The following is a 16,344-nucleotide window of genomic DNA, read 5'->3' on the forward strand; positions in this document are numbered from 1 at the left end:
GAAATGGGACAAGAGTAGGGAGAGACATGCAGTAAAAGGCCATAGGCCGGATTTGAACCCAGGCTACCCATGTATGTGGGTCACACCTGAGACCACTTGGCCATCTGTGCGTGTAGCACCACATTATGTAATAATGCAATACATTTTCAATTCATTATGTAATAACGCCGTGTTTTGTAAGCCACTAAAGCCGTGTTTCCATCAGGGGGTCTGGTTTGATTCAGTTCGGTTTGGTATGGTTTGGTACGCTAAACCCCCAAATAGTTTGCGTTTCCACAGACACCCGTGCTCTCACTTGGGTGGGCAGGGCTGTAAAAGCATGCATGTAAAGTCACAGACAGCGTGAGTGGGCCTTCGGGCTCTGCTTTGTGTACTTAATAATCATCCAGATAAACGTCAGGAAACTTGATTTGTGGCCAGATATCAATATCCATAGACTAGGAAACAGTCTGGATCTCCGTCGAGTCCTAATATTTTCCATTTAGGCAGATATTAGTCCATTTTTCTCCCATTTTCGCCCGCTTCTCACAGCGCAGACTTCCTTGTTTGAAGCCTGGAGGCGAGCAGCTGAGTCGAGCGCTACGTGGTGTCAGTGCAGCCCCTATTGTTGTGTGTGTAGCTCCACCTTTTTGGTACGGTTAGGTAAGATTGGCACCCCTACGGAAGGGTGCCGAAAAGTGGGACGGTACGGGTCGGATTGTTGGGACCCTTTCTCTATGGAAACGCCAGAAAAAGCGTGCTGCACCGCACCGAACTGAGCCGGACTGCTCGGTGGAAACGACCTATAAGCGGTCAGATTTAGGGCAAGGTAGTTGGGTAGGGCATACCTTGGAGCCCACACTAAGTCCTATGGGTAGGGTTATTACATAATGCGGCGTTATTACATAATGTGGCGTTATTACATAATGTGGCGCTACAGTGCGCCCTGGAATTCTTAAGTCTTAAATATTTATTTTATGATGAAATGGTTTTGTTTAAGAAGTTTAATATTTTCTTTCCATTTAGTCCCAGTTATCCCAGTCTACTTCCGTGCCTTAACTCCACCCCAGCTCCTCCTACAGACTTCAAGTTAGCTTAAAAAAGTGGAGACATCATTCAGATATTTATGCTGGAACCACTTTATATCTGTCTGAAAGATTTTTAATCCTTCTTGTTAAAGTTTGACGATGATTTTTGCCTCTCAGACTTTTACCTTGTTTGTGTTTGATAGAATGTTGTGACTCTCTCAGTAAGATCAAAGCTAATCTCTCCTGGAGAACAGCATAGCAACAACAGGGAGAGCTAACCTGATTGGTCCATCCTCTCCCTGCTTCCTATTGGCTCGTTTATCAGAAACGCTGAATGAATGAGAACAGAGAAATACAGACAGCCGTCAGCGAGTAGTAAATAAAACATTTAGACTAAACTTTCCTGTTCCAATATTTTATTTGTTAATAAAGCCATGGGCGATAAGACCAAACATCCAAACTTTAGAAAACTATAAATGGAGTTAGAGCAGAAAATCCTGTGAGTTTAAAACACGTCCAGGTTTAGTCTGGGTTTTCCCAGTTTCCCCAGTAGGTCCAATCCCGTCTGAGCCGCCAGCAGAGACACCATATCATTACAGCCGGAGCTCACCGCCACATCGTACGCCGTCTGACCGCCAGCATTTCTCCGCCTCACGCTCGCCTTACAGCTAAAACCAGAAAGAGACAAGGACCAAGGACATGAAGGTTTCCCTCAATGCTCTGATCACATTTAAAGTAAATCACAGATTTATTTAAAAGATAGGTCACCAGGAATCAGAGAGCCGGATCTAATACGTGGATTTAAACTTGGGATCCTGATTTAAAGACTGGCTTCCATGCACAGAGTGCCACCTAACCACGTCTTTGTCCCATTCAGGAATAAACATGAGGCTCAATGACCTTGGCATTTGATCTTTAAACTCAGATCATCCTGAGGGGAAATTTGTGCAAAATTAGCAGGAAATGCATCAAAGTCTTGCTGATTGTGTTCATGACAACAGTCTGGACATCATTAAAGGCCAGGATAGAATGTTGGTGACTGCTCGGAGCTTTTTCCCTCCATTTCTGCCAAATAGTCGCCATATTTAGCAGCTTTTGGAAAACTGTGTGGAAGGGTTCCCTCGCTCCTCGCCAGTTTCACCCACTTTTCCAATAGTTGCCAACCAAGGACAGTTAACTTGAGGAACAGCCTGATGGTATATATGACACCGCAGCTCTACTCCCATACTCGAGCACAGCTGGAGTCACATGACCAACCTCCCACGCCCCAGCATGGTTCAGAGATGTTACACAGCTGTTACTGTAGACGTGGCGTACCTGAGCAGAACTTTAGCAGTCTGCAGGCCGTCAGAGCCTCGAGCTGCAGCTTCATGCAGAGCTGTGTTCTTCATCCTGAGGAGGAGGAGGAGGAGTCAGGATCCGTTAAGGTACTGTAGAACTTTTTATGAATGTTATTCTCACTCATTCCTCGTCTTACGGTCCAGACTGCTGGTCGACGTCAGCTCCTCTCTGCACTAACACAGGAAGCACCTCACGGTGGCCGTTCACCACAGCAACCGCCAGAGCATGGCGGCCATCACTGTCACAGCAGGAAGGGTCCGCCCCCTGGTGGTGAGAGAGGAGAAACAGAGCAGTGGTGTAACAAGTTATTAAAATCGGAAATCTCTGATCAAAGTCAGGAATCTCATTAGATTTAAAAATCTCAGATTAAAGTCAGATTTCACAGATTAAAGTCAGAATTCACGGATTAAAGTTAGAATTCTCAGATTAAAGTTAGAATTCACAGATTAAAGTTAGAATTCACAGATTAAAGTTAGAATTCTCAGATTAAAGTTAGAATTCTCAGATTAAAGTTAGAATTCTCAGATTAAAGTTAGAATTCACAGATTAAAGTTAGAATTCACAGATTAAAGTTAGAATTCTCAGATTAAAGTTAGAATTCTCAGATTAAAGTTAGAATTCACAGATTAAAGTTAGAATTCTCAGATTAAAGTTAGAATTCACAGATTAAAGTTAGAATTCTCAGATTAAAGTTAGAATTCTCAGATTAAAGTTAGAATTCACAGATTAGAGTTAGAATTCTCAGATTAAAGTTAGAATTCACAGAATCAAGTTAGAATTCTCAGATTAAAGTTAGAATTCACAGATTAAAGTTAGAATTCTCAGATTAAAGTTAGAATTCACAGATTAGAGTTAGAATTCTCAGATTAAAGTTAGAATTCACAGATTAAAGTTAGAATTCTCAGATTAAAGTTAGAATTCACAGATTAAATTCAGAATTCTCAGATTAAAGTTAGAATTCACAGATTAAAGTTAGAATTCACAGATTAAAGTTAGAATTCACAGATTAAAGTTAGAATTCACAGATTAAAGTTAGAATTCACAGATTAAAGTTAGAATTCTCAGATTAAAGTTAGAATTCACAGATTAAAGTTAGAATTCACAGATTAAAGTCAGAATTCACGGATTAAAGTCAGAATTCACAGATTAAAGTTAGAATTCCAGATAAAAGTTAGAATTCCAGATAAAAGTTAGAATTCACAGATTAAAGTTAGAATTCACAGATTAAAGTTAGAATTCACAGATTAAAGTTAGAATTCCAGATAAAAGTTAGAATTCACAGATTAAAGTTAGAATTCTCAGATTAAAGTTAGAATTCACAGATTAAAGTTAGAATTCTCAGATTAAAGTTAGAATTCTCAGATTAAAGTTAGAATTCACAGATTAAAGTTAGAATTCACAGATTAGAGTTAGAATTCTCAGATTAAAGTTAGAATTCACAGAATCAAGTTAGAATTCTCAGATTAAAGTTAGAATTCACAGATTAGAGTTAGAATTCTCAGATTAAAGTTAGAATTCACAGAATCAAGTTAGAATTCTCAGATTAAAGTTAGAATTCACAGATTAAAGTTAGAATTCTCAGATTAAAGTTAGAATTCACAGATTAGAGTTAGAATTCTCAGATTAAAGTTAGAATTCACAGATTAAAGTTAGAATTCTCAGATTAAAGTTAGAATTCACAGATTAAATTCAGAATTCTCAGATTAAAGTTAGAATTCACAGATTAAAGTTAGAATTCTCAGATTAAAGTTAGAATTCACAGATTAAAGTTAGAATTCACAGATTAAAGTTAGAATTCACAGATTAAAGTCAGAATTCACGGATTAAAGTCAGAATTCACAGATTAAAGTTAGAATTCTCAGAATAAAGTTAGAATTCACAGATTAAAGTTAGAATTCACAGATTAAAGTTAGAATTCTCAGATTAAAGTTAGAATTCACAGATTAAAGTTAGAATTCCAGATAAAAGTTAGAATTCACAGATTAAAGTTAGAATTCTCAGATTAAAGTTAGAATTCACAGATTAAAGTTAGAATTCTCAGATTAAAGTTAGAATTCTCAGATTAAAGTTAGAATTCACAGATTAAAGTTAGAATTCTCAGATTAAAGTTAGAATTCACAGATTAAAGTTAGAATTCACAGATTAAAGTCAGAATTCACAGATTAAAGTTAGAATTCTCAGATTAAAGTTAGAATTCACGGATTAAAGTTAGAATTCACAGATTAAAGTTAGAATTCTCAGATTAAAGTTAGAATTCTCAGATTAAAGTTAGAATTCTCAGATTAAAGTTAGAATTCACAGATTAAAGTCAGAATTCTCGGATTAAAGTTAGAATTCACAGATTAAAGTTAGAATTCACAGATTAAAGTTAGAATTCACAGATTAAAGTTAGAATTCACAGATTAAAGTCAGAATTCTCGGATTAAAGTTAGAATTCACAGATTAAAGTTAGAATTCACAGATTAAAGTTAGAATTCACAGATTAAAGTCAGAATTCACAGATTAAAGTTAGAATTCACAGATTAAAGTCAGAATTCTCGGATTAAAGTTAGAATTCACAGATTAAAGTTAGAATTCTCAGATTACAGGCAGATTTCTCAGATTACAGGCAGAATTCAGGTTAAAAAAACTGCCCAGTGTTGGCTGTTTAGGACTTCTATTCTTATATCAGGTTCAGCTTCTTTTGATTTTTACCTGACTTACATCATAGTTTAAATTAGTGTATTATGACAAACCTTTCTGGTGGAAGCTGCTGATTGGGTGCAGAGTCTCGTACCTGATCCAGGAGCTGCTGGATGGCGTTGATCTGACCTCGGCCCGGACCAAGCTCCTTCAGCATCTCCATGTCTTTCACCTTAAACCAGGTTAGCCAATCAGAGACGAGCTTTCATAGGGCAGCAGAGGATGTTTGATTACGTCAAAGATATTTTTGTTCCTTACGGGAGGTTTGGGCGCCAGCATCCGTGTGGACAGCTTCATCACGCCAGTGGGACGGTCACTTCCTGTTAGAGACGGAAAAAAATCAGAATTCATTAAACTGACACGACTTTAGACTTAATCCCAGTCAGCACGCCGTGAGCATGCACTTTTGGGTAAGATGGACCGTAGAGGGACCAGAGATTAAACTTTGATGTGGTTCTAGAAAGAGTGAAAGGACAGCAGCACTGGTTTGTTACCATAACAACAAACATGGACGTCTAAGACCTCACTGCTGGGTCTTTGACGGTTTCTAATCATCCACACTGACTGACAGTCTCCCGCACACTGTCTGGACCTGAACTAAGCTGTTAGCAGCGTTACCCTGTGGAATGTCATGTTACATTACACCGATGTTTGTGCAGCTTTCTTCTTCGCTCTGATTTCAGTTCAGAGGTCAAAGGTTAAAACCACCTCTGCCTCTCCCTTTGACACCCTGCTGCCATTGGGTTTCTTTCTTACTGAGCGTGTCGCCGTCAGCTGATCGCTCGGTGACGCTGCTCAGAGTCTCAGTCCGGCCCGCAGGTATGTCACAGGAAGGATCCACCTGGAGGAGAACGCCCTGTTAGTGGACACCTTCACAGAAAAACCTCAGAGCTGGATCAGGTTTAGACGACCTCAGATCTGGGTTTTCCTGGACTCACCTGTTTGTCTGTTTCCTGTTTGGCCGACACGAAGCTGACGGTCAGGCTGACCTCATATCGATCCTCCTGAATCACCGCTGACACCATCTGGTGATAACAAACAGGAAGTAAACACAGCAGGGCCTGCACGTGCTCAGAGGAGTCTCACTGGCCCAATCCCAACGTCCACACTCACACACTCACTGACTTTGAGGCACGCTCCCGCAAAGTCCGTGAGGGCTTAGGGTTGTCCCACTGTCAAAAAATAAAGTGCATGAGGGATCTCTCGCTGACTTTTTGAGCCCTTTAAGTACCCTTTCCGTGAGTGGGCATCTCTGCAGACTTAGCGTGAGGGAATTACCCATAATTCATTGCACTGTGACGTATGGCAGGGATTCACGTGGGATGCCCGCCAGTAAACCCTATAAAAGTGAAGTGAAAAGAGCGAAAATGTATACAAAAAACATGGAAGGTGCAAAAAGGGGTGGACGTTGTAAAAAGAAGTGTTTTTCCTGTAAGTTTATTATATAAAACAGCCTTCATCCACTGAGAAAACAGGTCTGTAGGTGAGGTACGCTTGTTTTTATCTTTGTTTTAAGCTCTACAAGATGCCGACTGTCAACAAAAAAAACAAAGGGCTGTCCCATTCCTGTTTCTACCCTTCAAGTTCTTGCAGCCTCACTCACTCAATCACTTTCCAGGTGCAGTCAGTAAAGTCAATGAGGGCTCAGGGTTTAGGGAGGAGATTGAGATTCAGCCACTGAGACTTTTAGGGGACCTCATCCTTTCATCACCAGAGAGCACTGACATTATAGTGTGATGATGCAATGCAGTAAAATATTACACAATGCATTTTGATGCGATGTTATGCAATATACCATGATTCAATGCAATCAGTCTAATCAGACGATTAGAGAAGATTCCTACGCGTAGTATCAGATATTGGCTCTCAGTGTTGGAATCACAGCTAATGTAAACATGGGTCAGTCAGGCCTCTAACTTTTATTTTCATGAACAAATCCTAACTTTTACTGGTGAGGTGTAGGGAGGTGTGACGTACTCGTCCCAGGCGTGGTTCTCCCAGCAGAGCCCTGAAGGGGGCGTTGTTCTGAGCGTAACTCCTCAGGTGAGCACACACGTGATCCAGCTGTTTCCTCCAGAAACCTGAAACCATGACGAGACAGTACTGCAGTGATACGGGTCTTTATTCACCTCTGTCCAGTGGTCAGCAGTTTTATCCGCTGTAGTTTTCATGCTATTGTTAGTATAAAAGGTCGTTTTTTTTTACCTCTACCTGGGCTGATGGTGGTCAGCAGCGGCTGGCGGTCTCTGGTGGCGTTCTGCCTGCTGAGCTGTAGTGCCTTCTGCTGCTCCTTCCTCTGCAGCTCAGTGGCTGATGGGTAATAGAGTCCAACAGTCTGCGTGGACTGGTCTGCAGTGGGTGTGGCTAGTTTCTTGGTATGGGCGGGGTCAGCAGAGGGCATGGCCTGCCAGGTGGCATCATGGGTAGCTGGTGTTGATTCCTGCGATGAAGAGGCGGAGATCAGGGGGATGAGGGGATGTCCCAACACCAGAATTTTACCTTTCAAGTAAAAATCTACAGTACTGATTGAATCCCTGGCTCCTCTCCAGCCCCACCCTCTTGTCCAAATATGGTCACATCCAGTTCTTAACTCAGGATGACAGCAACCGTGATATAAATACATATTTAAGTGCCAAAGCAGAAATACAAGTCCTAGGCACTAAACCAGGGTCTCTTTTTGTTTTGATCAATCATAAATTACAGGAAAACATTTCTGCACCAAAACATTGCCAAGGCTTTTGTGCAATTTTCACAACTGGAATTTTTGGACTGATTTTATTGCTTTCCTCAAAGGATGAAAAATAATCAACATGTTTAGTTTCAAACCCATGATGGTGGACAAGTATTGAGAAATTTGACCACTTTCTTGATACAAGCTTAGGTATTACCTGTGGGAACATGTTGGTGGATACCTGTTTAGTTGCTGCACCCCAGGCGTTTCGTGTGATGTCACTGCTGGATGTTGGCGGGGCCGGTGCATCCAGAAAAACTCCACAAGTTGCACAGTAGACAGCGTACGGGTGTCCACTCGCTCCACATCGCCGACAGATCACACAGCTGGCTGCGTGACCAGGCTATAAGTTTGCAAATGTTTTACTACATTTCCCATAGTTCTTCACTTCTCTAAACCTGCAGTTTTCATCTAACCAATCACAGTTATCCTGTAAATACTTCGTGTAGACACACCTCAATGGAAATAATTTGATATCTGAAAGTTCAAACTGCATACAGAGGCTGTCTATACCAACAATTTTTTTCCGTGAGCTGACTGCCCTTTGTTCTATTTTTTGGAAAAACTAGAAGGAAAAAGCCACCAACAACCCCAGCTTCACCAACATTCCATCTTCTGCCTTTGATAATGTCATCCTTTGAAGTCTTTAATAACATCTAGAAAGATGATGTCATCATGTAAAGATAATTAAACATTTTGTCCTCTGCCTTTGATGATGTCATCCTTTAAAGTCTTTAATAACATCTAGAAAGATGATGTAATCATATAAAGTTAATTAAACATTTCATTTTCTGCCTTTGATGATGTCATCCATTAAAGTCTCAACCCAACGAGATCAAGATATATATATATATATATATATGTGTGTGTGTGTGTGGGGGGGGTGCTATATATGTATGTATATGCATGCACAGACTAACTACCATTGTGAGTCTGTGTATTTTTACCTTTGAGCCGCACCAGTCACAGAATCTGGAGTCACTCCGGTTTAAACGTTTACATTTGGAGCATGACAACATCTTGCCGTCTCCTGAAGGGACAGAGGGTACTGACGCTGCCTACAGAGTGACACGTGAAAAAAACGCCATAAATCTCTGAGTATCTGATGATAGATGTGGTAAATAAACAAGAGAATGTTTTTTTGTGTTACCGTCTGCAGGCGGCTCTCGCAGATCAAACAGCTAGTGATGTGGGCCGGATTTCCACTTCCACAACAAACACACACAATATGATCCTACACACAGATACACACAGATACACACAAATATACATCAATATATAAAAAAAATCACAGGGTGAAGATGTGATGACCAGGGAAAATCAGCATCAGTGAAGAAGAGGAATGTGGATTCGCGACAGTAAACCCTCAGAATCAAAGAAGTAGAGCTTGTGTTGCAGAACTATGTTTCAATTTTTTGACCTAATTCATGGTTTCATAAATGACTCAAAGCCCTTTCAAATATTTCATGAACTATTTTAAAGACAACAAACAAAGAGGTGTAGCTGAGGTAAATCTCGTTAGCTGTAGCTACCACATGCTGGCCTGCAGTCTTATCAGCCACCCCCATAATTATGCAGAACTCTACCCTTCTTCTACTAAAAACAGACCAGTAATTAAAAATTCAGCATAATCATCCCAATTCAACCCACTTTTCCAAAAGTTGCCAACCATGGCCTACTCTTTGTCAGAAAGCCCTCAACATCCCCAGCTTCAACAACATTCAAACCTCTGTATGTCACCCTGTAAAGTTCAGAAAACATTTGTCCTCTAGCCCAAAACTGCTGATGGACCAGCGGGCCGCATCATTTGACGCACTTCAGTTACCTTTAGCGTGCGGCTGGCCTGTGGTCGTAGCTGCTGATGGACCGAGTTCTCACAGATTAAACAAGTCTGAGTGTTTACAGGAACCAAAGTGTTACAGATCAGACAGCACGCCATCTGACAACAAAAAACATAAAGACTCATTACGCACAGGAAGTCCACAGGTATATACACGGGAAGTCCACAGGTATATACACGGGAAGTCCACAGGTATATACACAGGAAGTCCACTGGTATATACACAGGAAGTCCACTGGTATATACACAGGAAGTCCACTGGTATATACACGGGAAGTCCACAGGTATATACACGGGAAGTCCACAGGTATATACACAGGAAGTCCACTGGTATATACACAGGAAGTCCACTGGTATATACACGGGAAGTCCACAGGTATATACACAGGAAGTCCACTGGTATATACACAGGAAGTCCACTGGTATATACACGGGAAGTCCACAGGTATATACACGGGAAGTCCACAGGTATATACACAGGAAGTCCACAGGTATATACACAGGAAGTCCAAACATATACATACACAGAACTGGTGTATATGCAGGAAGTTCACTGGAATATAGACAGAAAATCGACTGGTATGTACTCAGGAAGTCAACTGGTACATACAAAGGAAGTATAGGAATGTACACACAGGAAGTACTCTGGTATATCTACAGGAAGTCGACTGGTATTCACACAGAAAGTCCACTGGTTTACACATAGGAAGTCAACTGGTGTAAACACAGGATGTCCAGTGGTATATACACAGAAGTAAACTGGTATAAACAAAGGAAGTCCACACATATACATACATAGGAAGTCCACTTGTATATACACAGGAATTTAACTGGTATATACACAGGATGGTTACTGGTATATGTACAGGAGGTTCACTGGTATATACACAGGATGTTTACTGGTATATACACAGGAAGTCAACACGTATATAGACAGGACCTCAACTGGCATATACACACAGGAAGTCTACTGAGATACACACAGGAAGTCAACTGGTATATACACAGGAGGTCTAGTGGTATACACATAGGAAGTTAACTGGTATGTACACATGAAGTCCACAGGTATACACACAGAAGTCCAAAGGTATATACACTGGACGTTTACTGGTATATGCACAGGAAGTCCACTGGTATATACACAGGAAGTCTACATGCATACACTAAGGAAGTCCACTGGTATATACACAGGAAGTCCACAGGTATATACACAGAAGTCCACAGGTATATACACAGAAGTCCACAGGTATATACACAGGAAGTCCACTGGTATATACACAGGAAGTCTACATGCATACACAGGAAGTCCACTGGTATATACACAGGAAGTCCACTGGTATATACACAGGAAGTCCACTGGTATATACACAAGAAGTCCACAGGTATATACACAGGAAGTCCACAGGTATATACACAGAAGTCCACAGGTATATACACAGGAAGTCCACTGGTATATACACAGGAAGTCTACATGCATACACAGGAAGTCCACTGGTATATACACAGGAAGTCCACTGGTATATACACAGGAAGTCCACTGGTATATACACAGGAAGTCCACTGGTATATACACAAGAAGTCCACAGGTATATACACAGGAAGTCCACAGGTATATACACAGGAAGTCCACAGGTATATACACAGGAAGTCCACAGGTATATACACAGGAACTCCACAGGTATATACACAGGAAGTCCACAGGTATATACACAGGAAGTCTACAGGTATATACACAGGAAGTCCACAGGTATATACACAGAATACCAAAGGTATATACACTGGACGTTTACTGGTATACGCACAGGAAGTCCACTGGTATATACACAGGAAGTCTACATGCATACACAGGAAGTCCAAGCTGATAAGTCCAGTACGCTGATATTCACACTGATAAAGGGCGCAGTAAAACCAGTTTTGGTTCTTTTTGGTGTTTATTTTAAATAAAACATGTATCTCCCTGTTGAATAAGTACATTCTTCATGTGTGCATTACCTGTCCTCCTTCAGTAGGGGGCAGTCTTTGCTCAGGTAAAACAGGAAGTGTAGCTCCACAGTGAGAACAAAAACAAGCAGAGGGGTCGGAAGGACGGAAATTTAAACACCCAGCACACCTGGACAGGTAGAGAGACTGACTGACTAAGTTGTTAAAAAACAGTTTAATGTCTGATAAATTGAAGATCCACCATAGCAATGCCCTGCTTATCTACCATCCCTTCACTTTAATCCCCATCCCTTGACCCTTAACCTAACTCTGAATGGTCACTGAAAATGAAAGCTGACGTGTTTAATAGAGTGTCTGTCAGCATCCTTGTCCATACCGCAGGAAGTTGGTCTCTCTACAGATTCTGGATTTCTCCGTGCTGCTCAGCTGCTTCAACACACCCAGACTCTGACAGACAGGAAGTACAACAAAATAAAAGTCAACTCAAAGCTGCTTTAAAAGCCAAGAGCAGGACTGATGAGCTGGTAGAGTTTGGTTCGGTCACCGCTGACTGAGAGTGACAAGGAGGTCCAGTGCGGGTCGAGTTGATCGGAGAGCCTAGGCGACTGTTCAAGAAGCGAGGACCTGATTGAGGAGAGGCACTACCCATAAACCCCAGCTCTGAAAACCAAACAACAGAAGGGGAAAGAACACCTGTAGAAGAGGTCAACTCTTTCGTAATAACACAGATTTATACATGATGTGAGACATAATAACCTAGACAAAGTGATAAATATCAGAGTCCTCTCTGTCTCATTTGACCATGCGAGATTCTTAGTTTTAGCCATTAGCCAATCATAGTTAAGGATCTTGGAGCGGCACCTTGGTTGACCAGTAAAATCTAGCTCTTCTGCCTCAGTTTAAAATAAACATCCTTAACCCACCTGGAGGCTTCAGCGAAGAACCAGCAAGGGTCTCAGCAGACCGCGAGGTTCCTTCAGACAGACGCTATGGTGAAAATTAATAACTTAATACATTATATGAACATTGACCCAGACACCAGGGCAGGGGATGATGGGAAATGTAGTCTAGAAACAGCTGGGGTTTGTTTACCAGCTGGTCGCTCTGCAGCAAGTTCTTCTCGTTCTCCTTCCTGTTTATTGAGTTCACACGTTCCACTGAGAAAACCTTTGTCACTGTGGCGCTCTCTCTGCCGTCACTACACAAACACAGAGTAATAATTCAGACAGTAAATATTCTAAATTCAGCACAGATGGTAGGGAATAAACACTCACCTGGTGACAGCTACAGCTCTAACCGACACTCGCCCAGCAGGCAGCAGGATGGGCTCGCTGTACTTCCTGCTGCTGCCCGCCAACCCCCTCTGGACCACCACTGGCTTGGATCCGTCCAGAGTGAAGAAGATCTGCACACCTGGAGAGTCTGCAGGAAAAAAAATACCATAACAGAGGCACACCTGATTGTAAGTAGACAGGTGTGTTTTACCTGATTGGATAGAAAGGTGTGTTTGACCTTATTTTATAGAGACAGGTGTGTTTCACCTGACTGGATGGAGACAGGTGTGTTTTACCTGATTGGATGGAGACAGGTGTGTTTTACCTGATTGGATAGAGACAGGTGTGTTTCACCTGACTGGATGGAGACAGGTGTGTTTGACCTGACTGGATGGAGACAGGTGTGTTTTACCTGACTGGATAGAGACAAGTGTGTTTTACCTGATTGGATAGAGACAAGTGTGTTTTAACTGATTGGATGGAGACAGGTGTGTTTGACCTGACTGGATGGAGACAGGTGTGTTTTACCTGACTGGATGGAGACAGGTGTGTTTGACCTGACTGGATGGAGACAGGTGTGTTTTACCTGACTGGATGGAGACAGGTGTGTTTGACCTGACTGGATGGAGACAGGTGTGTTTTAACTGATTGGATGGAGACAGGTGTGTTTGACCTGATTGTAAGTAGACAGGTGTGTTTTACCTGATTGGATAGAAAGGTGTGTTTGACCTTATTTTATAGAGACAGGTGTGTTTCACCTGACTGGATGGAGACAGGTGTGTTTTACCTGATTGGATAGAGACAGGTGTGTTTCACCTGACTGGATGGAGACAGGTGTGTTTGACCTGACTGGATGGAGACAGGTGTGTTTTACCTGACTGGATAGAGACAAGTGTGTTTTACCTGATTGGATAGAGACAAGTGTGTTTTAACTGATTGGATGGAGACAGGTGTGTTTGACCTGACTGGATGGAGACAGGTGTGTTTTACCTGACTGGATGGAGACAGGTGTGTTTGACCTGACTGGATGGAGACAGGTGTGTTTTACCTGACTGGATGGAGACAGGTGTGTTTGACCTGACTGGATGGAGACAGGTGTGTTTTAACTGATTGGATGGAGACAGGTGTGTTTGACCTGACTGGATGGAGACAGGTGTGTTTGACCTGACTGGATGGAGACAGGTGTGTTTTAACTGATTGGATGGAGACAGGTGTGTTTCACCTGACTGGATGGAGACAGGTGTGTTTGACCTGACTGGATGGAGACAGGTGTGTTTTACCTGGCTGGATGGAGACAGGTGTGTTTTACCTGATTGGATAGAGACAAGTGTGTTTTACCTGATTGGATAGAGACAAGTGTGTTTTAACTGATTGGATGGAGACAGGTGCGTTTGACCTGACTGGATGGAGACAGGTGTGTTTTACCTGACTGGATGGAGACAGGTGTGTTTTACCTGACTGGATGGAGACAGGTGTGTTTTACCTGACTGGATGGAGACAGGTGTGTTTTTACCTGATTGGATGGAGACAGGTGTGTTTGACCTGACTGGATGGAGACAGGTGTGTTTGACCTGACTGGATGGAGACAGGTGTGTTTTACCTGACTGGATGGAGACAGGTGTGTTTCACCTGACTGGATGGAGACAGGTGTGTTTTTACCTGATTGGATGGAGACAGGTGTGTTTCACCTGACTGGATGGAGACAGGTGTGTTTTACCTGACTGGATGGAGACAGGTGTGTTTCACCTGACTGGATGGAGACAGGTGTGTTTTTACCTGATTGGATGGAGACAGGTGTGTTTTTACCTGATTGGATGGAGACAGGTGTGAATGTATCGATGTGGTTCTTGACTCGGTGTGATTCCAGATGGATGATGGGAATGATGAGCGGTGCTGACACTGCTCCTGCCGTCATGATGGCCTCCTGTCGATCAATAAATCAATCATAATTCAGTTTAAGCCTTGTTCTTTAAATCAAAGGTAAACTAGGCTCCCAGTCACATCCTGTTTGTTTATTTCATAATTAGCACACAGAACAGCCTGAATGAAAATGAATACAGTCATTAAAAGGAAATCCTCTCTGAATAAGAACTGTCTGTATGACGTCTGAGATATGAAGCTGATACGCTGGGATCAGACTGGTTTAAACGCAAACTACAAGTCTGAGTCTTACTGCGCATGTCCGTTTGTGTATTAAATAATTCAAATCATGTTAAAACTGCCTTACCTCAGATTAACGTGAAGATGTGAACAGAAACAAAAGTCTCTTCTCAAACCGCTGCTGCACTTTCTTCGACCGTTTACGGAAGCGTCACCATAGCGACGAACTCTGCCTGGCGCGCATGCGCTCGCTTTATTGAAAAGGATGTTCAGCAGGGGCTGGGTTAAAAGAATACAAACAAGATCTAAACACCGCCCTTTCCACCGGGATACGCTGGGTTCACGGACCTTTCTCAAAAATGTTCATTGAAGGAGCTGAAAAAGCAGTAGAACCCCTGAGGTCCTGTCTAGACTCCGGCTCACCCCTCTTTATTTACCTTATGATAGAGGTGCTTTAAATCTGCCCAACCTGCGCTGGTACTGTTGGCAGCTCAGCTAGGAGCAGCAATGTGCTATTTTAATAAAACTGATCCTCCAGCATGGGTGAAGATTGAATCCTGTTCTGCCGAGGGATTACCAGCTAACAGCTACATGTATTCAGCTGATCAACAATGTTGAGTAAACAAAGAAAGAACCCCTTTCTTAAAAACACTATACTTATTTGGTTTGAGGCCCAGAAATACTTTAGTGGACCTCCGCCACTCTCAGGTTTCACACCGGTCTGGGGTAAAAGCAAATTTTTACCTGGGTGGAAGGACCCTGGTTTTAAGACCTGGACAAGCAAGGGATGATGTAAAATAATGGATCTCTTCAGTAATGGAGAGTTAATGTCATTTTCTGAGCTGCAAAATAGATATAACATTCCTTTACAGCACTTCTTTAAGTTTTTACAATTCAGACATTTTATCCCTGCTTCCCAACAAAGCTTGAAGAGTTCACTCTGAAACATGTTTCTGGTCGTCGCCAAATGTCTTTGCTGTACAAAATGATGGTAGACAGTTCCCCAGAATCATCAGAGGATAAACGTCAAAGCTGGAGAGAAGAGCTTCATGGGCCAAAGTTTGTCTGACGGCTCAGACACAAACAATTCATACTCGTTTCAAACTGATACAATACAACTGGATTTAAAGAACATAATAACACCATCAAAGTTAAACCACTGCAGTCACAAAGTGCCAGACACTCGCTTCTAATGCAGCCGTGTAAAAGGAACACTTTTCCATTGCCTATGGGATTGCAGAGTAGTTCAAGTTTTTGGGAGGAGCTTCTTGCTTTCATTATTAAAATAACAAATCTAAAGATCCCTTGTTTGCCAAAGCTGTGCATTTTGGGAATTTACCCAACAGGCTTTGCTCCTAACGATGCCCAGCGTGCATTAACAGATTTATGTCTCCTACAAGCTAAAAGGGCGATTGCTATGGAATGGAA

At 42.0% G+C, this 16,344-nt stretch overlaps 1 protein-coding gene across 1 annotated transcript; it reads right to left on the reverse strand.

The window, feature by feature from the left end:
- Positions 1–1,635: 1,635 nt before the first annotated feature.
- Positions 1,636–15,096, reverse strand: dzank1 (double zinc ribbon and ankyrin repeat domains 1). Its single transcript, XM_041785884.1, has 20 exons — positions 15,044–15,096; positions 14,623–14,740; positions 12,817–12,964; positions 12,635–12,740; positions 12,466–12,529; positions 12,087–12,202; positions 11,919–11,989; positions 11,594–11,711; positions 9,587–9,700; positions 8,912–8,995; positions 8,709–8,819; positions 7,943–8,104; positions 7,236–7,470; positions 7,008–7,111; positions 5,969–6,055; positions 5,787–5,871; positions 5,289–5,350; positions 5,125–5,202; positions 2,325–2,612; positions 1,636–1,675 (listed from the first exon to the last, which is right to left on the reverse strand). Exons 2-19 carry the CDS (start codon positions 14,729–14,731, stop codon positions 2,481–2,483), a joined length of 1,986 nt encoding a protein of 661 aa, XP_041641818.1. The 5' UTR covers positions 14,732–14,740; positions 15,044–15,096; the 3' UTR covers positions 1,636–1,675; positions 2,325–2,480.
- Between the last annotated feature and the right edge of the window lie 1,248 nt (positions 15,097–16,344).

The sequence above is a fragment of the Cheilinus undulatus genome, linkage group 4 (assembly GCF_018320785.1).
Source record: "Cheilinus undulatus linkage group 4, ASM1832078v1, whole genome shotgun sequence".
Taxonomy (NCBI): Eukaryota; Metazoa; Chordata; class Actinopteri; order Labriformes; family Labridae; genus Cheilinus; species Cheilinus undulatus.

Excerpts from the sequence above, each read along its gene's own strand:
- dzank1 (XM_041785884.1), bottom strand. The coding sequence starts at position 14,731 with ATGACGGCAGGAGCAGTGTCAGCACCGCTCATCATTCCCATCATCCAT. Across the intron at positions 12,965-14,622 it reads ACCTGTCTCCATCCAATCAG|ACTCTCCAGGTGTGCAGATC; the intron begins GTAAAAACACAC and ends TTTTTCCTGCAG. Across the intron at positions 6,056-7,007 it reads GAGAACCACGCCTGGGACGA|ATGGTGTCAGCGGTGATTCA; the intron begins GTACGTCACACC and ends TGTTATCACCAG.